The sequence below is a fragment of the Galeopterus variegatus genome, unplaced genomic scaffold (assembly GCF_000696425.1).
Source record: "Galeopterus variegatus unplaced genomic scaffold, G_variegatus-3.0.2 Scaffold1405, whole genome shotgun sequence".
Classification (NCBI taxonomy): Eukaryota; Metazoa; Chordata; class Mammalia; order Dermoptera; family Cynocephalidae; genus Galeopterus; species Galeopterus variegatus.
The window spans coordinates 242,397-266,788 of record NW_007727516.1 but is presented as its reverse complement, the minus strand read 5'-3'; the positions used below and the strand labels follow the sequence as shown (position 1 = coordinate 266,788).

At 35.7% G+C, this 24,392-nt stretch overlaps 1 protein-coding gene across 2 annotated transcripts in view; it reads left to right on the top strand.

Moving 5' to 3' along the window:
- The window catches only part of NTN4 (netrin 4), a 102,282-nt gene that overhangs the window by 51,763 nt on the left and 26,127 nt on the right, over nucleotides 1-24,392 (top strand). For both annotated transcript variants that reach the window (XM_008576803.1, XM_008576804.1), the window contains exons 4-5: nucleotides 10,047-10,173; nucleotides 12,467-12,655. In XM_008576803.1, the coding sequence (XP_008575025.1) occupies nucleotides 10,047-10,173; nucleotides 12,467-12,655 (316 nt within the window). The remainder of the gene's footprint in view (nucleotides 1-10,046; nucleotides 10,174-12,466; nucleotides 12,656-24,392) is intronic.

Genomic DNA, 24,392 nt, shown 5'->3' with positions numbered 1-24,392 from the left:
AACTCTCAAAATCTACCTACGGACAAGAACTGCAGTAAAAATCCAGTGATATTTGTCAATTCTCTTTTGCTCTATATTTGCAGCTGAAGAAACTATGGCTGTTCTAGAGGAGAAAAGGAGCCAATTTGATATTCTAAAGCAATGAAGTCTTAGATATGCTGAAATAAATGTCTGAAAATCATAATGCCTTACTTTATTGTCATTACATACATGCAGATCTGAAACCAAATTATGCACATAAACGCTAGCACAATTCACTTATAGGATCTAGTCAAATAAATATATCTTTTGGACAGATCATTTTTAATAGCCCAGTAGTCAGAAATAATTTTTAAAACCCAATGGAAACAAAGAACAAATAAGAAATAGTTCTATGCAATGAAGTAATGGTAGAAAAAAAAATCTCATAAGTTGGTAATAGTCTGATCTTATCTAAATGTAATCTTCATAAGCCTCCTGGGCATTACAATTTTTAGTCCAATGTTATTTGCATTTTAATGGCAGCAATATTTATTACAGTCCCCAGAGGGAAGATAAAGTGCCTGATGATACTGAAAAGAGGAAGCTAGTAGAATTAATCTTGTGAAAATATAAGACATTCAAAACCCACTTAAAACATGTTGATATTTCATTTTTAGAAGTAAATCCTCAAATATACTTGATTTAAAAAAAAAAAAAACTTAATGTACAGGGGAAGAAATGGCAGTACTAAAGGATAAATTTTTAAAAGGGAACATATGTTGAAGATGTATTTAACTCATTAATTAATGAGGGACAAGTAGAACATTACAACCAATTCAAAGGAAAATTCAAAGAACTACACATGTATAAGCAAATAAAGAATGCTGAAATGTATTTACAAAGAGATGAAAAATAGGTTGATATGAAGGGCAATGATCAATTGCATTCTACCAGATACAACTTATTTGCATTTCTGTGGACAAGAATTATTTGCATTATTAATAATTTTCTACAACTTACAGAGTTGTAAAATAGCTTAATGATAATAAAAGGCAGAGATAACTTAAAAGGATGTGCTAGACAGGACACTTAGTAATTTTGGGGGGGGGCGGATTTCAGAGTCTTTTCACAATTTTTCCCAATAGCAGAAATATGATTTGTTAATTAGAGAAGTATAAAAAAAGGTAAATCCAGTAGTGAGGTTTCCCAAAAGATGCTACATTTGAACCTCTGAAGTTCATAGTTAATAAATAACAGTAGTCCCTATCTCTGGCCTCATGAAAAGAGAGATTTGTTTTGTTTTAAGAAATCATTATTCTGAAGAGTAAGAAAGAATCCTACCTAAAATTACTCAAGAATCCCAAATTTAAACTGCATTGCTCACTTGCAAAAAATACTATTGAGCCAATAGTACATTTTAAAACAATGGGAATACTTTAAAACCTTCTTTCACTTGGCTTTTTAAGTGTTATTTTATTAACAATATTTTTAAACTCAGAAATGTTTTGCAATTAATTAAAAGGCCCAAGTTATGCTATTCTCTACCCTGGAGCAGTTTCTGCCTTTCTTTCTGCAGATGGGTAAGTTTGAGGGGTTTGTTTTTGCTTTGTTTTCTTTTGTTTTGTTTTTGGCTAATCATCCAATTTTTACAAAAGGGATCTATGCTGTTTGTTGAAAGATAAACCACAAAACTTGATTTTAGTTCTTAGTTCTAGCTTTAATACTACAAAACGAAGTTCTGCTGAACCACAACTCTAAGCAATCTAGAATCAATGCCCACAATTTGTAGTACACAGATGTGGTAGCATTTGGAAATTGTGTGTATGTACACTCATTTCTGAATACCACTAAAGTTCCTGATTTCTTATGGCAAATAGTATGTACAGTGGCATAGATAAACTTTCACTTAAATTAAAGCTTTGGGGCATACAAAATTTTGTGCGTGAAAAAATAGAAATAAGCCAGCAACCTCAACATAAAAATTTACCTGAATCTTTAGGTTATGCACAATGTTCCTACTTACTATTCTTTATAACCTAAAAACTCACAAAAAGTCATCATACTACATGATATTACTATCCCTACCAGATAATATCTAATAGGGATAGTAAATAACATAAAGGAGGTGCTTTCCACTAAGAGCAAATCTTTAATTAGAGTTCATTTACATTCCTGTTGTCATCTTTGTAAATTCATTCAAAGGAATTTCTGATAAGGACTTGTTAAGGTTTGCAGTGGCCTGGAAATTCCCCCAGGAGGCGTCAGAATTTTTAATGTGCAGATACGTTTTACATTGAACCAATGAGGATCTAAAAGTATTCTCTACTCCTACTTGCTCTGAACTTATTCATGACAGGAGTGGGAAATTGGGGCCAATCTTTTTGTATTCACCTATTTTCAAAGCTGCTCAGCTTCTCAAGAATAGGAGTAATAATCCATTCAAGAACAGAGTACCCATGCAATGGCTCACTGTGAGTCCAAAGCAGCCTTTGTCGTGAAGAGCTCTTAAAGGACAAATTGGTTTGGGACACACCAATTTTATTTAGGTATCATCACCCCGAGGAGACTTGGCCAAAGTTGATACCTCATAATCCTACTCCCCAGGGTTTTATAATAGCATAGTTAGGAATTAAGATGAGGACTCTCAAGTCAGACTGCTACAGTTCAAATAGATTTACCACTTATTGGCTTTGTGACCTTGGCAAGTTACTTAAACCTTCTGGGCCTTAGTTTCCTCATTTGTGAAATTGGGCAATAATAATTATCTTATAGGGTTTTTGTGTGAATCAAATGAGTTGATATTTATACAATGCCTAGAACAGTGCCTTATATACAGTAAGTACTACTCAAAGTTAGTTACTATTACTAATGTTGTTACTATTTATCGTCATCTCCATGACTGACCCACATTCTTTGGGCTTACAGTAGATCTCCCAGAGATGATCACTACATGTTAGAACATAGTTACCAACATGCCTTGCCCAAGTATGAGACTATACTTCTCATGGGAAGCACTATAGACAAAGCTGAATGTGACAAACAATTGAAAGTATCTCCTTCCCACTTCAAATGCATAATCAGCACTCTGCCTTCCTGGCAGTTTTTAAAATGGGACTTAGCTCAATAACTTAAGTTCTTAATGTTCCATTTATATATAAAGGCTGAGTCGAAAAAAACACATATTTACTGAAAAACTATTATATGCCAGTTACTGGGGATTCAAAGGAGTTTAAGATACTGTTTCTTCCCTGCAAGGGCTTTCAATATAGTGGAGAGAGGCAGATAAATGTGATTCCCATACGGTGTGTTAAATGCAGTTTTCTTATGAACTTTGCATTGGATCCATTCATGCCTTTTTTTTTTTTTTTCCAGGTCTGGCAGTCAGAGCAGGGTCTTGGCTAATTAGTGAAATTGGCACAGTTTGTCTTTAGTTCCTTCCCTCTCCCCTTAAGACATCCCTTTCACTCCCCCAGGAAGTCCCTTTCTCCTCGAAGCAACTCTGAGTCCAGTTCTAGGATTAAGAACAGATGGTTTTAATCCCTGCTGATATATTTTTTTGCTAATAATTTAAGGATTTGCCGCTCCTGAGGGTAAGTGCATTTTTGTAAAGAGCTCCTGAACCTAAAACAGCATTCTAGAGCTAAAAGAAATGAATTTATACAGGAAGAATTTCAGACTATAGCTAGCTGCGAGTACTGGCCAATTTTCATTCTTTAATCATAATTGGTTTTGTCCCGTATATATACCTATCTTTATTGTATTGCCCATGCTTTCTTTTAAGAACTGTTTTCTCTAGTGTTCAAGTATAGAGCAAAGAAAAAATGGTAGAGCTTTTCGTTTTTGCTTGCATTCTTGCTATATGTATTATTGGGAAAGGATTTGGAACACTCAGCCTTCAACCTATTTTGCCCCATTCTGACAGTATATTTCAAGCCCCCTTTTTCACCAGACTCAATCATTATGCTTCATGTTCACCATAGAACTCTTACTTCTTCTGTTAAATTAAAACATACAAACCTTTATTGGGGAAAAAAGGCATATTTTATTTCTTAATAAAAAGACATGTTTTCATCACAATGCTTTCTATTCAAAGATTGTGTTGTAGCACTTTTGTGCATGTTTTTGTCCTGCATAAGAGGAGCAGGTCCTAATAGGCTAGACTGTTATTAGAATTTATCTCTTTTAATGTATAAAAAATTCATTCTTTTAGAAGTTAATACTTTTCTCTAAAAGGGACATACTATCTCTTTAGAAATTAGTTGCTCTTAAATTGCTGTATAGCATTGTTCCACTTTCTAAATCATTTGTCATAGCTAAATAGAGGTCCATGAATTGCTACAGCTGCCTTTAAGTGGACATTTTTCTTTGGTTCATAGAATAAGACCTGCCTGTATCCTCTTTTTACAAACATTTTTTAATGTACCAATGACACTATGAAAGAAAATTCATTTTCCATTGGAATTCAAAGTTGCATGGTAATGAATGAAAATAAAATCATGTGTATATAAACAGTAATGGCACAACAGCACAAGGAAATTATTCAGTTCATAATTTTCAGGAATTTCTGAACACTTAGCTGTAAAACAACTCTTTTTTTCACTAATTCTCATTATAATTCTTAGTAGGACATGAACGAGAGAGTCAAGTTACAGCTGTTCCCTTCCTTGTTTGAGAGCAATTGGGAAGAAAATTTTATCAGACATTCCTAAAAGAATTGGTTAATGTGAGTCCTCCAAACCATTATCCAGATTGATTTTCTGCTTTTGTAATTCCATTATGGTGAATGTCTGTGGTAAGCATCACTAGATGATAAAGTATACTTTTATTTGGGAGGAAATGCAGTAGAGAAGGAAGAAAACAGAGAAATGAAAAAGAATATAATTTATTTTAGTTTAAGTATAACCAATACAGACTAAGAGAACCCTAAAAGTTATCTAAGCCAATCTTCCACCTAATATTTAAATATTCTACAACATCTTGAAAAGTGATTGTCCATCTTATATGCTTGACATTGTCAATGACCAAATTCCGACAACATCCTGCCATGTCCAATTTCCTGAACCACCTGATTGCTGACTACTGAAAGCCTTCTGCCCTAAAAGAAACAACAAAAAGCATCTTTTCTAGGCAAGACCTATATATCCTCCAATGATTATATTACTTTAATTTAACATAAGATATCTTATATTAGATTCTTATACCTATAGCCTCACATATGAAAAAATGGTATTTTCCATTGTATGTCTATTCAGCTTTAATATATAATATTTGTCACAAAAGTGCACAGCTCTTTTTTTTTTTTTCCCTTTTTGTCTTTTTTCGTGACCGGCAACGGATCGCAACCCTCAGTGTCGCGCCCGTACCGGACCGGGACCGGCAACGGGATCGCAACCCTCGGTGTTGCGCCTGCACCTCTCTCAGCCAGTGAGCGGCCGGTCTGTATGTGGGATCCGAACCCTTGGCGGGAGCGCCGCTGCACTCCCAAGTGGCGCACTGTAGCAGTGCGCCACCGGGCCGGCCCCAAAGTGCACAGCTCTTAATGAACATGATGTTCTACTAATTCCTTGAATTATTGGTTCAAAGTTTGTGTGAGTCCCTTCCTGTAAGATAAATATGTTAAAAATGACTGGCAAGTAGGTTAATATTAATAGCACATAAAATCAATTAGATATGAGTATGAAAACTTTTGACATCAACAAAGAAAAGTATTCTTTGCATAACAGAGGGGTTTATGAAACTCATAAAATATCCAAAACTCTATATACCTCTTGGGTAATTAGGAGTTGCAGTTTTGTTGTTAATGTAAATTTCTCATTTTCCAGTTAGGCAGTCAGACACCACTCTTCCTCAACTTAACTTTAAGTACATAATCCCACTTTCCTGCTCTTTATCTAGTTCATGTTTGTGTACCAAACAAGATCTATGTTCAACTTGTTACTAAAGTTTCCTTTTTCTGTTTTTTTTTTTTTTTTTTTCCAATGAAGACCTAGTTTTACTTGCACATTTTTCACGAGCATCAAATAGTGGGTGATCTTTCAAGCTTGAACAGAAACAGTTGTATCGCTGAGAAAGGATTTCTTGTTTCAAATTGTTTAGGTAATAATTTACAGATATTTTTGGTAATTTTCAAAAATGACAGCTCCTTGAATTTTTCTGTGTGCAGAAAAATTTGCTGGGATAGCATCTTTCAGACCCTGGGAGGTTCATCCCAAACGTTGGCATGTGGGAACAAGGGAATGCTCTGAAATCCTTACTCTAGAGGGAATTGACTTGTATAACATTATCTTGTGATACATGTGAATGTTTGATGAGGTTCCCCTAAATGTCTGTGGCCTCCTGAGGACTGGAATTTGTGGGTCAGGACAAACCTATGAGTTGAGTGAAATTACATATAAACCTTGGGCATTCCAAAACCAAACCTGATAAACTGATGATAGTGGAGTTCCTCTAGAGAAAACTAAGAATACTGCAGCATCTATCTGTATACAGTACTTAATAAATGGTTGCTAAAAAGTAAGAAGGATGCAAAAAGGCAGTGATAAAAATTAACAACCGTTTAAAATTCTGAATATTATCAGAAAATATATGTGAGTGCCACTGGCTATCGAAAGGCATAAGCTGAAACAACAACAAAAAAAACATGGAAAAGAAACAGTGAAAGGGGAAGGGGAAGAAAGAACATAACAGGCAAGATAGAAAGGTGGTAGAAAGAAAATTTAAGAGAAGGTATATATAATATACCTGTCAATCATTTTCTTACTCAAAAATCTTCAATGGATCTGCATTGCCTACAGGATAAACTTCAGGCTCCTTAACTGATGTTTAGGATCTGGATTGAACCTACCTGTCCAATAAATACCTCTGTATTCCAGATTGTTCCTTAAATATTCCTTTGAGGTTCTTATCTTCTTGTCTTTGCTCCTTAAGAAAAATCCTGTGTACCCTTTAAGACACAGCCTCTAGGAGTACACTTAGAAGTTTTATACAGGGGCTGAGCAGTTAGCTCACTTGGCAGAGCATAGTGCTGGTGACACGAAGGTCAAGGGTTCAGATCCCCATACCGGCCAGCTGCGCCCCCCAAAAAAGTGTTATACAGACAGCAGTTACTGATCTTGTTCTCTACCATATTTACTTTATACTTCCTTAACATTTTCTGTAATGCCCACCTCAGATAGTACTCCATATAATCTCCTTAACAACAGTGATAGAGTAGGGATGGTTTATTCTAGAACTCTGACACTAATCCTATCTGATTATTTTTATGTGTTTTTATATGTATGTTTTGCTTGGTTTTTGTTTTTGGTATGTTGTGGGATTTAGACAATTACAAAACAGCTTTTCCTACTTATCCCCATTGTGCTACTTCTGTCAGCAACATAAATATGCTTTCACTTTGGTAAACTTTTCAACCTTGAAAGATTTTTCCTTCACATTCATTTTTTCCAAAAACTCCATTTTGTTTGAAATTAGCATCTAGTACTGCAAATAAAACAAAGAATCATCAGCTTTTACTGAGATACTTTAAAGAAACTTACTACATATAAGTTGTTTGATTAAAAAGAGTTTCTATTTTTTCATGATCACAGGGAATGCTAAGTAAAATGGATTTAATAAAAGCAGTAGGACCAAAGCATCTGTACTTCATATGCTTTATATACAAGGATGCATAGGAAAAATCAGATATCCAGGAACTAGGATGAAAAGACCTCGCTCTTGTACAGCAATAAGAAATTGCCTTCCTCCACTTCTCTAAATTTAAGTGCAGGTTTGTCTTTAGAGCTTGCCTGAATGTGTGAATAGGAGATGTGTAGTGAACCTTTGGAACTTCGTGGGACTTCTCTATATAACAGTTCAGTTCATATCAGAGGTAGTCATGAAGGGAAGCCCAAAATGATAGATTATTATACCTCAGCTAGTCTTGAGCATTCCAAGACCAAAGCCAATAAATTTAATCTATAATATTAGTTGAGTTTCTATAAAGAAAGTTAACAAAAATTTTTGCAACATCATCTTTATTCCAAGGAGCCAATACCACCCTCATTTAAAAAATCTATATTCTCATTAATTCCTGAGAATTAAAACGACTGCTATAATTTTCATTAAGTATGAAAACCTTACATTGCAATACACTGAAATGAAATTTAGCAAGATGGTCACCAAAATTGTTATTTATGAAATTTTCCAGATTATAACTCTCAGGCATCATGTGGTTCATTCACAAGCAGCCTACAGCCTTCTAAACTATGTAATTCCTGTACTTGAACATTATGTGAGCATAAGGCCCACAGCAATCATAAAACACACTTGGATAATGCTTATGGCATTCCCAGAGTGCCTCCACCAGAGGAACTAGAAATACATAAGCTAGGAAAGTATTAAAAGAAAGGAGGTCATGGGTGAGATGACACAACTCACCCGAGTGTTATCTTACATCAGACACTAATATATCAGTGCATTGGTGTGGCTTTTTCCAGGTTTGTTGAACTTTACTTTAGGGACTCATTTTGATATGGCCACTCTAAGTACATGTCATCTTTAGTAGTTCCTTCTTTGTTGCAATCAAAATATTTTAGATGCATTAAAATAAACTTTGCTCACAGATTCTTCTTACACCTTGGTTCACTGTTTCCTCTTTCTGGCAAGTTTCTTCCCTTCTCTCTATTAAAATGCTACCTATCTGGCAAGAGTCAGTTCAAATCCCAACCCCTCTCATAGAGCCCTTTGCAACTGCCAACTATGGTGATGTCTGCATATTCTGAATTCCAACATCATTTCGCTTCTTAGGCATTTGTTTCTCTTGTTTATCTGGGGTTTTTTTCTATGTCAGTCTTTTTTCTCCAGCTACACTATGCCTTCCTTGAAGATAAAAATTATGTTTTGTAATGCTTTGTATACCAAACATGGCCTAGCATAGTGACTCTCCCTTGTAGAAATTCATTAAATATTTGTTGACTAGTTGGTATACTTTGTTACCTTTATGCTGCGTTACCTTTAACACTGTTTCTCAAGAAAAAAAAACTCATAGATCCACATTTATGAACCCCATTGTGAGCTACTTTGCAAACCTTTCATTTGTACAATCACAACATCATATATCAATAAATGCATCTTGGTACTGGAATTCATGGCAATTCTGTTATTAGGAGATAGTTCAGATGATTCAAAATATTAACTTTTGGAAGATATCAGTGAAATGATACAAAAAATATTAAAATTATCAGAACCCCAAGAATTCTACTGAAGTAGTCCTCTCTGAGAAATACTATTTTAATAAACCCTCAACTACTATGAACTGTGGAGTCAAAAGAAAATGAACAGTCATTATGACAAAATGTATTCAAAGCCTTAACAATATACATATTCTAGAAAACACTTCCAAAGGAAGTAAAGATATTCACAAATACTTAGGTACAAGAATATTTATTATAGCTTTGCCTATAATATTTTAAAATATTTAAAAGCCTAAATAACAATAAAATACAAGGGTACTTCAAAAAGTTCATGGAAAAGTAGAGTTGAAAGATAATATGAATCTTTCCATGAACTTTTTGAAGTACACTCATAAGTAATTGGTCAAATAAATTGTACATCATACAAGGGAGCCATTAAAATGTGCATTATACAAGAATATTCAATGAAATGGAGAGATGTTCTCAATGTATTATGTGAAAAATAGTTTTAAATATAATTGTATTTTTAAAGTGCTGGAAATATATGCTCCAAATATTGAAATTAATGTCACTTTGTGATGAGATTACAGAATTCTAAATTTTCTACAATGAAGATGTATTGCTATTGTGTAAAGAATGAAAAAGTTTTAAACTATTAAAATTTTACTTAAATGCTTAGCCAGTTCCTCAGAATTACTCATTACGGTCATATATACTACAGCCAAGAAAATATATTACTTAATATTTTTATCTGATTACAAGACCAACTAAAGAAAGGGTCTCTCTTCTTGATTGCTAACTTCTTCAGAAAAGTGAATGAACATCTTATGGCTAAAGCCAACCAATGAGACGAGATTGTGGGAAGCATGTTCTTCCCTAGTACCATTTGTGCTCACAGCTTTTACTTGTTTGTAGGTCCACGGGAAGTGTATGTGTAAGCACAACACAGCCGGCCACCACTGCCAGCACTGTGCACCATTATACAATGACCGGCCCTGGGAGGCAGCTGATGGCAGAACAGGATCTCCTAAAGAGTGCAGAAGTAAGTAACAAACCCACAATACTTGAAAGCCTTCTTTGTAAACTTACCTGTGGACAGACTCCTTGTCTCTAGAAACACAATATAAAGTAGTGGATAACAGACACTATAACCTATACAAACGTAGTCCATGTCACCACCCACTATGACTTCCAACCATTGGAAACAGTTACCGTTTGCAAAGTTGCCAATATGACTGTTTTGCCAATAATGTGTTGCCTATTTGCTTGGACACTTTGTGGGACCTAAGCACCCTCCCTGAGAATTTAACACAATAAAAACATGAATAGACACAAGAGCAATTGAGGATTACGGTGTACAATTACTCTTACAGCTGAGATATTGACTTATAAACATGAAAATAGCATCCTGAATTCAATTCTCAAAACAACCCAGTAAAAAAGGTGGTGTTAATTCCATTTTAGAGATCAGGAAACTGAAGCTCAGTAAGATTACGTGACTTGCCAAAGCCAGTAAATGATAGAGTCAGAGCTTGATCCCAAGTTTTCAGACTCCAAATTACATTTTTTCCATAAGGCCAATTAATGCCCTTTTTTTGACATATGCTACTTGAAATGATGAATCAGATTTGAAATTTAAGCCGCTAAATCAAGAATAAGATTGCATTAGCAGGACTAACTTCGGGGTTGAGGTTGGAGATTTGATAGGAGGCTAAAAAATAAGGGAATATGAACCATTTTTTTCTTTGTAATTTAAAATGTTTAGAGAAGTGCACATACCCATAACAATGTTTACACTAACAAACCTCTATTTTACAGGGATTCAAAGGCAAGTACTGAGGGTAAAGTTGTGAGAAGTCTCTTCTCATACATAATTTGGAGTCATAACTGATTTATTTTTATTTCTAGGAAATGTAAAGGATTTCCTCTAACCATAAATCTTAAATTATCTTATAATATACTTTTTAAAGATATAAATCTGGACAAGATATCATAACACATCAAGGAAACAACAAAAAACAATAGCACAAACATTTTCAAATACAGTTGACCTCCACAAAAAAGTCTGGATTCTTATTGTGAATCACTCAAGAGAATCTAAAGAATTTCTCCTAAATTCCTAGAGTGCCATTCTGGCCCTTACCACAGAAACCAACTGCATATCTAAATACATATAGAACAGAGAGACTTGTCACTTGATGCTACTGACTGATAATCTTAGAAATGCCCTTGAGAAATTGTTACATAAGAAACACTGCAGGCCTCTTCTATGAGAAAATTGAGACTTCTATAGGAGACTGCTTTGTACTCACCAATATGATGACAGCTGAGTAATAGTACTTCATGAAAGATAAATAAATATACTTGCTAAGTTACTAAGCACTATGCACCAGAAGTTTCCTTCCAGGCTCATTAGTGAGCATGAATTCAGACCTGTATCTGCAACATGAATTGTCATTTTAAAATAATGCCTAACAATCTCAGCTTTTCTTAGCAAGGTCAGGAGACCCACAGTAATGACCCTTGGGAAGTAGCAGAAATGGAAATGATGAGGTGTTACCATCAAAGAGGGAAAAAAAACTGGTGGTCATTCAAATAGTCTTTCCAAAATAAAAGTCAACTCCAGCTGGTAAGATAACTATGATATCTCTGCCTACCTAGACCAATCTACACTTTGTTGACTTTCATGCATACCTTAAAACTTTTTTTTTTTGACTGGTAAGGGGATCGCAACCCTCGGCACGGTGTTGTCTGCACCACACTCACCCAGTGAGTGCACCGGCCATCCCTATATAGGATCTGAACCCGTAGCCTCGTTTTTTTTGTCTTTTTTTGTGTCCGGCAATGGATTGCAACCCTCAGTGTCGCGCCCGTACCGGACCGGGACCGGCAACGGGATCGCAACCCTCTGTCTCACACCCGCACCTCGCTCAGCCAGTGAGCGGGAACCGGTCTGTATGTGGGATCCGAACCCTCGGCGGGAGCGCCACCGCGCTCCCAAGCGGCGCACTGTAGCAGTGCGCCACCAGGCTGGCCCCAAAAACTTATTTTTTTAAATTAACAGTCTGTAACAAAAAAACTGGAAGGTAACACAAGAAACTTAAAAAAAAAAAACTAGTAACCTATTTAAGGCAAAGGGAAACAGGGCAAATGGGGATGGAGAAAAAGTTCTCAATGTATACCTTTTTATATTGTTTTGATTCTTTAACTGTGCACTATTTTTAAAACTAAAAATAAAAATTATTGGCTTATCCTATTTTTAACTACCTCAAAATTAGAGAACGTATCTCTTTATTTTCAATTATTTGAGTTCCTCTCGTGATTCTTTTTTCCAGCCTGCAAGTGCAATGGGCATGCCGAGACCTGCCACTTCGACTCTAATGTGTGGGAGGCATCAGGGAATCGTAGCGGTGGTGTCTGCAACAACTGTCAGCACAACACAGAAGGTCAGCATTGCCAGCGGTGTAAGCCAGGCTTCTACCGGGACCTCCGGAGACCCTTCTCAGCTCCAGATGCTTGCAAATGTAAGTGAACTCATGGTTCCTAGAAAAAAAGGATGACTTGTACAAAAGAGATGAATATTTCCATCTTCATTTTACTGGCTCAAGAGAGAAGTTATGAAATTCTCAGATAATACATTCACAGACATCAGTTAATTTCTTCATAAAAGTAATCTTTCTTACACCCCATGGAGGAAAAATATTGTTTCCTGTAGCACCACGTTTTGGGAAACAGAGACTAATAAAAGAGAAAAAGAATGATGAAGTTGTCTTAAGACTACATATATGAGTAGAGTGTAGACAATAAATGGATTCAAATTGATAAAAGAGCATGGTTACCCACACCTGGGTCATTGTACCTTTCACTTCTACAGTAGACTTCAACACCTGAAAAACCACAGGTTTTGGTTTCATTATGAATGGACTTTGGTCAACACCATTCTAAAGTATCCCCAGTATCATAACTAATTTAGAACATAACAATAATTTCATGCTCTTCCCCAAAATACTAAACTATTATAGAATGGGTTCTGCTGTTTTGTTGACATAACTCCAACAAGAGATTTATTTGAAAAAAGAATAAAATTTTAAAAGACACCCAATTCATGTGATACTATCTGAATATGAAGGGTTCGTGCAGAACTTAAGTAAACATCAAATTCGGATAAATAGCTCATCCAACTACATCAGTATTTACATGTCTATCAGCTTGGCAATTATCAGACTACAGAAACCACTCAAGACTATTAATCAAGATTGATGGTCATGCCCTTCCTTTTCCCACCAAGGACTCCATGTTCCAGCTCAAAAACAGTGACAGGAAGAAAGCAATAAAATGGGAAATAATCATTTAAAATTTTTGAGATCTTATGTGTTTTTTTAAAAGGAAAATCTATATTGCATGTTTTTAACATCAGGAGAAGATATATACATGAAGTTTGAATGTGCTTGCTTGTTAACAAGCTTTCTCTCTTGAATAGTGAAAGATAAGAATATGACACAGCCACTTTCAGGATCAAGCCCAAAATTTGAATTTGCCTCATAATATTTCTCTGAGAATTCTATTTTACTCCTGCTCTTTGTTTGTCCTCAGGCTTTCATTTTAATAGATTTCAAACAGGTCTAGATTAGATGCCTTCATTGCCACTTAATGGTTGCATGACCCTGTGCCAGCTATTGAAGCTCTTTGGACTTCAATTTCTTCACATGTAAAATTTCTATGAGAACTATATAAGATAAAGTGTTTGGCATATTGCCTGTCAGAGAGTAAGCCCTCAAGAAATAAAAATTAGTATTTTAATAACTGTTGTCTTTTAAGTCAGAAGGTGGGAAATAATACTATTGGGTTTCTACTCTTTATTAATTAAAAATACCTGTGTCAAAGATAATCACTTCTTTAAAATCTGCAGTACCTTGGGGACTAAAATATAGGACCCTTATCTCCATGTGCTGACTAAATGGTCTGCTTATAATATTGCTTCAACATAGAATGTATTCAGCCCTAACACCATTTTGTATAGGATATGTTTTTTTTTGTTGTTGTTGTTTGGGGTTTTTTTGTCTTTTTTTTGAGACCGGCCACACCACGCTCAGCCAGTGAGCGCTGTGAGCGCACTGGTCATCCCTATATAGGATCCGAACCCGCGGTGGGAGCGCTGCTGTGCTCACAGCGCCACACTCTCCCGAGTGCGCCACGGGCTCGGCCCTAGGATATGTTTTAATAAATAGATATATGTATGTGTGTATATGGTAGCCTCAGACCACTAGTAAAAATGTTTGCAAATGAGAATGTATGAACTACCAAGCAGATAAAAGAAAAAAGGAAAAGAATTTGTCATTGAGTACATAGATAAGTTAACTACCTTGTAGGACAACAAGTAACATTTTCAAAAATATACTATTATATAGCATTTACTTAAAACAATATGTTGTATACACTGTACCTAATGTATTCATTCATTCATTCATTCATTTATTCATTTAAATTGTTGGGCTTGTAAAATCATAAGGCAAGTAAATGTACAAAGAATTAAACAGATAAAACTTTTTAATGCGTAAGTCTGACCAATTAAAAAAGAGAAAAAGAAAAGGTTTACTGGCAGACTTGGAGCCAAAATAAATACCTTTTGTTTATTTTGTTTTAGTTTTATTTTGGTTTTTGTTACTGTTCTATGTTCAAGCTATAGCTTATATTACTACTAAATGTTAAAAGTTTGCCATCTCTAGCTTTTTAAATCCTAGGCCACTCATGGCCTTGGAGTTTTATAAAAAGAGTATGAAAGAGGAGATTATAAAAGAAAAAAGACAACTCCTTGTTAGTCAACACTATTACCTATACATCTTAATCTAGAGACTTGTGCAAAATGGGTTTTATAGGTTTTGGTCCCCAAACTACCAGTTCTATGAAAAACATAAGCAAAATGTGAGAATGTAGCTGAAACTGGCAAGACATATAACTTTTCATTATTTTTTTCAGCCCATGAAAATGTCTAAATGTTCTTCCACAATCAATGGGCTTGAGCAATTAAGATATTTTTAAAGCTTATTCTTTTACTAAACAAATTATTATTGAGCACTACTGTGCTCTAGGTATGCTAGTTCCTGGGGATTGTAACTGTGTGCAAGAGAGACACAGCCTTTTCACAAAGCTTACAGCCTAATGGGAGATATACACATACACATATGTGTGTATATAGGCAACTAATGGTACACACACACACACACACACACACAAGTATGATCAGTATTGTGTTAGAAAATGTGGAAGGGAACACATAGGAGGGGCAATTAAGAAGAGCTGAGTGGTCTGAGTTTTGACCTGATACCTAAAGTTTAATAAGAATTGACATAGCATGACTAGGGGTGTTCCTAGTGGAGAGAAAAACCACAGAAGGAAGAAAGAATATAGCATATTCTGACAACTGAAAAAAGTTCAGAATGGCCAAAGAGGCAAGAGCAAGGGGGAGGGCAATAAAGCAGTATGAGGATGAGAACAGGAGAGGGGATGAGTGGTTGGCTGACGGTGCTTACATCTCAGATATCTCAGTCAGTGAGCAAGAGTAACTAATGGACTGAACTACCCACAAGTAGTTGATAATCAGTCATTAAGTATCATTTATTATAATTTCCTGTTACCTGTAAAGTTGAGATTTATAGCTAATATCCAAATAACGGAAAACCAAAGGGGGCACCAAAGCCAATTTGATGAGAACTCCATCAAGACCACATTAAGACTTTATTTAAAAACCAACCAACCAACCAAAAAAAAAAATCCCGGAAACATAATAAGGTAATTTGCCTGAATGAGTTCCTCAACCACTTAAGTTCTCATGGGATTCACCTACATCTGGGCACTGAAAGACTTGAAGCTAGAAACTACTACTAATAAGTCATATTGCCAATCACTCTTAGTTAACAAATACTTGCTCGTTACTTAAAGCACCAAGTAGGGAAATTATGAAAATAACTGATACCAATTTAGCTCTTTTAGCATAATTTGTAGGTAGTAGACGGGTTAGTAGGGAAGATCTATATTTCCTTCTTTCCTTCTCTTGACAGCCCCTGATACACTGGGTAGGTAATCCAAGGAAGGCATATCTCCATTCACTTTATAACTATTCAAAGATATGTTTGTGGCAAAGATGCCTGTGTCCACTTCCCCAGATTAGGTTACCTTATGGCACCTTCTTCAGAATATTAGTCTGGTTCTTCTCTTTCCTTTTCTGAGCCTGCAGTACATCCCAGCACTTATCAGCACATCCAATTCTTCTATCTACCTAAATATTCTCCATAATATATTGATTGGCAATATATTTGACAACATTTTCACTATTATTTAGTAATGTTTTCATATCGTTAACTCTGTCCTTAGCAGATGTATCCCTATGTTACCCCTTCAGTTATTAACTGTCAATAAAGCTATGACAAGTAAGTTAATGTACTTAACATTTATTAAGTACCTATAATTTACCAGATTTCATGCTGACAGAATATTGCTATAGCTAGAAGTTTTCTCCCCATTATTTCCCACTTTACTTTTATGAGGAAGGTAGTATTAAGAAAACAAGCCAATATTTTTAAAAATTTAAGCTATCTCAGTGTGTGGTTCCATCAGCAACATGTACAATGTTATTCAAAATAACAATTTTATTATATTTATTCTACTGTGCTTACCAAAGCAGAAAGGTAACCTGCTACTCAGTGTGTGGTCCACAGACCAGCCACATTGGCATCATTTGGTTGCTGATTAGAAATGCAGAACCTCTGGTCCCACCCCAGACTTACTGAATCAGATATATTCTTTAACAAATTCCCAGGTGATTGTATCATATTAAATGTTGAGAGTGCTGTAGAATGCTTTTAAACAAGGGTTAAAAGCATGCATGTTTTCACTTATATATGGGAGCTGGAAAAAAAAGTTGAGCTTATAGAAGTAGAGAGTAGAATTATGGTTACTAGAGGTTGGAAAGGTGGGGGTGAGGGGAAAAAGAGACAGTAGTTAATGGATACAAAATTACAGCTAGATAGGAAAAATAAGTTCTAGTGGTCTACAGTAGTGCTAGGGATCTACAATTTAAAATAATGTATGTTCTTGATTGGCTAGAAGAGGAGCTCAAATGCTTTCATCGCAAAGAAATGATACATTTTTGCAATGATGAATATGTTCATTACCCTTATTTGATCATCACACATTGTATTCATGTGTTGAAATATAATTCTGTACTCCATAAATACGTACAATAAATGTGTGTCAAAAATACATAAATTTTTAAAATAAGCTACAAAAAAGGGTTAAAAGCATTTTGCACTTACTCCACAGTTAGATTTTTAAAATTAGTTAGCAGAGCATCTACTTAACCAAACATCCAAATTAACAATGGTTTACATCTCTATTTGTATATGTATAAACTTAGAATGTTTTAAAATAAATTATGTAGAGATTATTGAGAAAAAATGGAAATCTGGATATATGTGTTTCTATGATACAGCATTTTCCACAGTTCGATCATAGAACACTAATTCCATGAAATGTTAATAGGAATTATGTGAGAGGAAAATTTTTCTATGGCCTTTGAATTTAGGAAATGATGAATTAATTAAAGGTTTCTTTACTTCAGGATTTCTCAGAGCCTAATATGCTAATATTTATTATAAACCTTCTGTAGAGTTTTGAAGCATCTCCAATTTAATCACAGAATGCTTTTCTTACAGAACATCTTTTGGGACAAATGTTCTATGAAACACACTGGAAAATGTTGCTATTGCAGAGTGGCCATATTTCACTTAGCAAGACATAACCTAGAAGATTCCTTTTGTATATTTGTTCCTCATTTTCAAGTGCTAGAGCTTACAACTGTATATCAAGGAAATAATAAACCTTACAGTTCTACCAGTGAAATTATCACAAGCAACATTAGCTAGGCCTGGACAATCTACAATCTGTTGAACCACCGGTGATGAATATATGACAGCCCTTCTCTCTCCTCTCCCTTCTTTCCTAGTTTTATCTTCTCAGGAGTTGGAACTATTGAAAATCTGAAAAAGCAACCCAGATAAATTTACTAGAAGTATATAAGTTATAGCTCAATTTAGTTCAGAAAACATTTGTCTCTTCTGTGCCAGGGACTGTGGTAAGCACTGGGTCTGTAAAGATAAAAGCTCTTCCGTAAAAGATCTTACATTCTAGATGGGGAGAAATTTACAGTAACAAGTCATTTCAATATATTGTTGTCATGTGATGATGATATGATAGTAATAGCTGACATTTATTGAGTGTGTACTATTTTCTGTTCACTGTTCAAAGGACTGTATATGTGTTAATAGATTTAATTTTCACAAAAGTGCTTTGATGTCGGTACTGTTGTTATCCCTCACTTTATATGAGGAAAGTGCAATGAAAAAGATACACCAAGGGCCGAGCCCGTGGCGCACTCAGGAGAGTGCGGCGCTGGAAGCGCAGCAGCGCTCCCTGCCGCGGGTTCGGATCCTATATAGGGATGACCAGTGCGCTCACAGCGCTCACTGGCTGAGCGCGGTATGGCCAGTCTCAAAAAAGGACAAAAAAAAAAAGATACACCAAGGGCCGAGCCCGTGGCGCACTCAGGAGAGTGCGGCGCTGGGAGCGCAGCAGCGCTCCCTGCCGCGGGTTCGGATCCTATATAGGGATGACCAGTGCGCTCACAGCGCTCACTGGCTGAGCGCGGTATGGCCAGTCTCAAAAAAGGACAAAAAAAAAAAGATACACCAAGTGCCTAAGGGAGAGTGTGGGGATGGGGTGAAGCCAATTTAAGGAAGACTTCCTTAAGGAAATCCCACCCATATTTCTTTGATGGCTGTTTTTATTTTTCCCTCTAAAAGTGCTGAAACACAAAGTTTGTCCTACTTTCTAATCCCAATGACTACCTTTGTTGCCTTGATGAGTTGGTCTAGTAAACAAAAAGAATAGGTGATATTTTTCCTCACAGCATCTACCATACATTTAATAGAATACTTGCCTGGGAACATTAATTCATTCAACAAATATTTATGACATTAATCTTGGAACTCTATTTGCAGTAAGGTACCTAGCTTCTTGCCAAATAAGCCATGGACTTAATGGCCCCATTAATGTTCCAGGCTATTTTTTTTCTACCACTGTCCTGGTAAGCACTATGCTAAATGCTATGGTCCTTATATGTACACTTTTAATTAATGGTCATAAATTCAACAAACCTGAATAAATAGGACCCTAAACCAAATCTATCAGCCAATAGATTTACTCCTGTGAGCAATCAAATCATCTCTGTTCTCACTTCCTCTTTATTCCAACCCTAACCAGAGTCACTGTGGGACTCAGACAATTGACTGCACAGTTCCATGCTAAGAAATCACTTCTGAGGATTCCAGAGATGTTGTTTGTTTTTTTAAGACTAGTGGAGATCATTGAAACTGAATTTGTTTCTATAACTCAGGGGGAAAAAAGTTTTAAAAAGGACAGTGCATTTACGATCTGTAAACATAGGGGAAAATATGAATCTCTCCTGCTGAATCTACGGCTGAGAACAGAAGTGGAGAGTCAAACTGGCTGGTTGCTAAGGAACAGAAGGAAAGGAAAATATAATTCTCACTGTGTACTGAGGTACTATGAGGAATACTATCTCTGTGTTCTAAAAGAGCATTTTCAGGGTAACTCTCTTGAAACCTCTAATGTCACTCATGTGGCTTTGGTATCTTATAACCTAAGTAGATTTTTCTATGGTAGGCACATTAAAAATGTGAGAATAACCTTACCAGACAACGTTGTACTTGCTTGGCGCGAGGGGGAGCACAGAGCTGACTTGTAGCATTTGCCAATTTTGGTGGCTTAAATATTCCGACCATGGCCAGTTTCAAGCTACCAGATCATTTTTCATCAGGAAGTCAGATAAACTCAGATAGACTCTAAGCCAAAAATGGAATATTTTCTCTTCTTTGGACGAAGTCTTGCCTCTACCTTCACAGCCCTACTTCTTTGATCTCAGGCACTGCTCTCTCTAGTCATTGGTTCCTAAACCCAGATGTGGATCAGAATCATTTACGGAAAATAGGGAATCTCAGAGCCCTTCCCTAGATTTACTGATTCAGAATCTCCAGCAGGGCATGGGGATACACATCTGGATTTCTTTAAAAAGCATCATTGGTGATTCTGATCCAGCCTTTTTGTCTCCTTGCCAGCATTTGAGAACCACTGCATATATCAGTTCTGTTTCAAGTGTGAGCTCTGTTCACTTTCCTCCTTGCATGAAAGATTATGAGCTAACAATCATCTATAACTTAATCTATTCACTGAATTAGCCATATCTCTGGCAGAAAATCCTAAAGGATTACTAAAACTCTGGCTACACATGTTTTTTTTATGACACACTGACAGATACAAATGCTGTTAAGTATTCATGTCAGTTATCTTCCCCCATTTAAAAAATGTCTAACATAGAACCTCTGCTTTTCCCAAAAAAAATTTCTGGCAGAAATTCTAAGATGTCTGTTTTCCATGTAACAACTTCAAAATAAATACCTGGTAATTCCAATCAAAGAACTCCCACTTATTCATAGTATATAGATTTATTTACCATAAATACCCCATACTTTAAAGTGAACTATTGTAATGAGACTAGAATTTATAATAAAATTACCTTACCGTGATATTGACACTTACTTTAACTTTCATATTTTTTATTTCAGAACATAGCATTAGACTATTATAAGTATGTTCCTGTGTTGATATTTAAATAATCATTGAATCCAGTTCTTTATGAAGTCCCCCTATCCCCACCCTATCCCCTTTTAACACCAAAGAACATGTTAAATATTAGACGGATGGGAAATTGATTTGGTATGGAATATTGATAGCTATTCCATGACAGCTTTCTATGGAAAATTTCCCTTACTTTAGTAGAACACATTGTTTGGAAATAAATGTTTGAAGAAATGCCTTATAGAACAGAATTCTCTCTTTAGGAAACAGCCAGTTAGTCCCTTTATAATAAATGTATTGACTTTTATGTCGATACATATTATTAACTATTACATAGTCTCCATATTTAAAGAAAAATCAGCAAATAAAAAAAGCAAAATTCAATCCCTGTCAAAGTAAACAATCTCTTGAAAAACTGATATGTTCTTCCTTCCTCCATGACTGGCCCAAATCAAAATATATGTAGTCAATTGTCTGTTAGCAGAGAGTGAATAAAAATAAACTTGTTCTCTCTACCCTAAAACCCAAACCAAATGCTTACCAAGCTACATTTTGGTTACTTGTATACTGTTACCCTAACTAGCCAGTTATCTTTGTAAAGAAAGGGTTCTATCATCCAGATCTATCTTTTTTCTTCTTGCTTTTTTTCTTCTTCTTTTCTTCTTTCTGCCTTAGGTGAAAACTGTTCAACTGATGGAAATGCAAGTGCCTTGGTGGAGACTATGTTTGCTTCAGACTACCTTTCCATCCTTCACAGTCTACTCAAATAGCACCTTCTCTTGATGCCCTCGGGCAGAATCTCATCATTTCTCTGTTTGCTTGTATTTCTATTAAGCAGTTATTTCATTCTACCTCTGGTATAGTGATTCCTTCCTTTCAATTTGTCTTACAGGTAGGACGTTTAAGTTAATTAAATCCAGAATACTTTATCACAGTGACGCATTTAGGAACCCATCAGCACCTTCCATTTTTCATTCTTGTGCCTGTATTCCAGTCCATTGTTTCCCAAGGATCACGGAGTTCTCTTCAAATAATAACTTAGTGAGCTTTTTCTTTCAAATTGTAGTTTTAGCAATGCCACATGACTTCATTTTATGTCACATAAACAACACAGCCATCTTTGTTTTATATTGAAAGAAACTGTGAATGATTCCAGCATAGAATCAATATGAAGTAACTGGTTTTGAAAGGCAACTTTTAGATAGAACAAGTGATTTGGCAGTAATAGTTGGAAACTTTAATCTCAGCTTTTTTTTTAATCTAGCAAGTAAAACCAGAGGGTTAAGAAATGAAAGAGATAGGAGAAAAAATAGATATATCATAATGTAATAATCATACTAAGATAACCCTTTAAAAAGATTAAATAACATATTAAAATTGACCAAAAAAAGGAGAAGCTTTATGAAGTGATGAATAATAAAAGTTAGTCAAGTTTAGGAAGAGAAATGGGAGAGGTCATGAAATTCTCTAAAATGTCTCTCAAACAGTATGTGTAATTAACTGAATAAATAATTTGCATCCTTCATTACATGAATACAAACATTAAATAATCAAGCAAATAACTATAAAATATCAAAATCTTCAGAAAGCCTGGACAAAATTAGAAGGGGCATAAAGAAGAGAAATAGTAAATATTGAATGGCTACCATGGACCAGATACTGTGCTGGGCAATTTACCTAAGTTACCTCATTTAGCAATCTGTATGAGTTAGCTGGTATCCTTTCTATTTTACAAATAAGGACACTGAGGCTTAAATTGATTAAATAATCTATCCAAGTTCACACAACTGGTCAGTCGCAAGGGATTTGAACCCAGGTTTGTCTGACTCTAAAAGACCTTGATCCAATGACCTGCAAAGATCCAAAGATTTCTACCCTACAATGTGACCTAGGTGATGAGAACAAAATTAATAAACAAGGCAGAAATAATTAGACATATATTTTAGAGTCAAAAATAATTTTTCAAGAACCTAGATTCAAGAAAAAAATTATGGCATTTGGTTTTAAGTAAGGCCCTGTTTATTCATAAATAACCATGTAAAGTTTGAATATTAGCACAAGAAAGATGGAGGTGACTGGGGAGTGTTCCAGATATGCCACAAAAACAATGAGAAAAGAGAGACACTAATGAATAGATGTGGAAGAGGATATATATTCTCAGATTAACTAGGAAACTTCTCAGGGAGAATACAACAACTTTCTACAGATACTCAAAAGATGTAAGGGGACTTAGAGTGGTGGCAAAAATTAATTTACTTCCTTAGAACAAAGGGGCATAATTAGATATAATTAGATGAAAGAGAGGAAAAGGAATTTCAGATTGATTAATGTGAAAAAAATTTTGCTGCCAGTAAGAGGTATTTATGGGTGGGGAATGTCTCCTAGAGAGTTGGAATAAAGAACTTTCATTATAAAAAATAAAAACTGGATGGAATGAAATATTAAATGCAGGAAATAGTCTTACCCAGGTAGGATTCAGAATAATCTGTTTTGTTTTTGACAATTTCAGTTTTCTATAGATTTGTTGGTTTTTTTGTTTTGTTTTGTTTTTCTGTTTCTAATATCTTCGTCTTGCCATGCTGTAGTGCTAAGATACTAGAAACCTATAAATGAATTTAGTGTATGAGCCTTTTAGGAGGTTCAACAAAACATAAAATCATTTCATGGTAGTTGCTTATTGAGAGGCACATTTATTCATTCACTTGACAAAGATTGAGTGAGTCACTAAAATGGGTCAGGCATGGTCCTAGGTTTTGGGGATACAGAGGTGAAAAGATGGAGTTCCTACCTTTTAAGCCTTTGTAGTGAACTGTACAGACAGCAATGAGGCAAAAAATTATAAAAAGATTATTGGAGGCCAAAAGACCATCACTCATTAAGACATACTTGTTAAGTGATACAATTCATCCATTTAAATATTTCAGTTGGTCCAAGGTTCAATTCCTGTACCAGCCAGCCACCAAAGATAAATAAATAAATAAATTTTAAAAAATAAAAACACTCAACCTAGGTTTACTCAGTGCCTACCATGTGGCAGGCCCATTCTAGTCACTGTATATACAACAAAAAAGAGTCCCTACAAAAAATGTTACCCAAGTAAATATGTAATTAAAAGCTGTAATAAATGTCATGAAGAAAAAGGGTACCATGACAGCTTATAGCAGGGTCTAATCACATCTGTTTGAAGGAGAGATCTAAGATAGATGCAGTCAACAGAGCTTTTTCTCCAAAAGAAAAAGGAGTTAGGGATGACCCAATTCTTGGCTATGTGCCTGGGTGGATGGTGCCTGAGTGGATTGGGAATACAAGAGGCTGAGCAGGTGGTGTTTCTTTAAAAAAAAAAATGGTGTATGGGCCGGCCCGGTGGCGCACTGCACTAGTGCGCCGCTTGGGAAGCGTGGAGGTGCTCCCGCCAAGGGTTCGGATCCCACATACAGACCGGTTCCCGCTCACTGGCTGAGCGAGGCGCGGGGGGCAACACCGAGGGTTGCGATCCCGTTGCCGGTCCCGGTCCGGTACGGGGGCGACACTGAGGGTTGCGATCCGTTG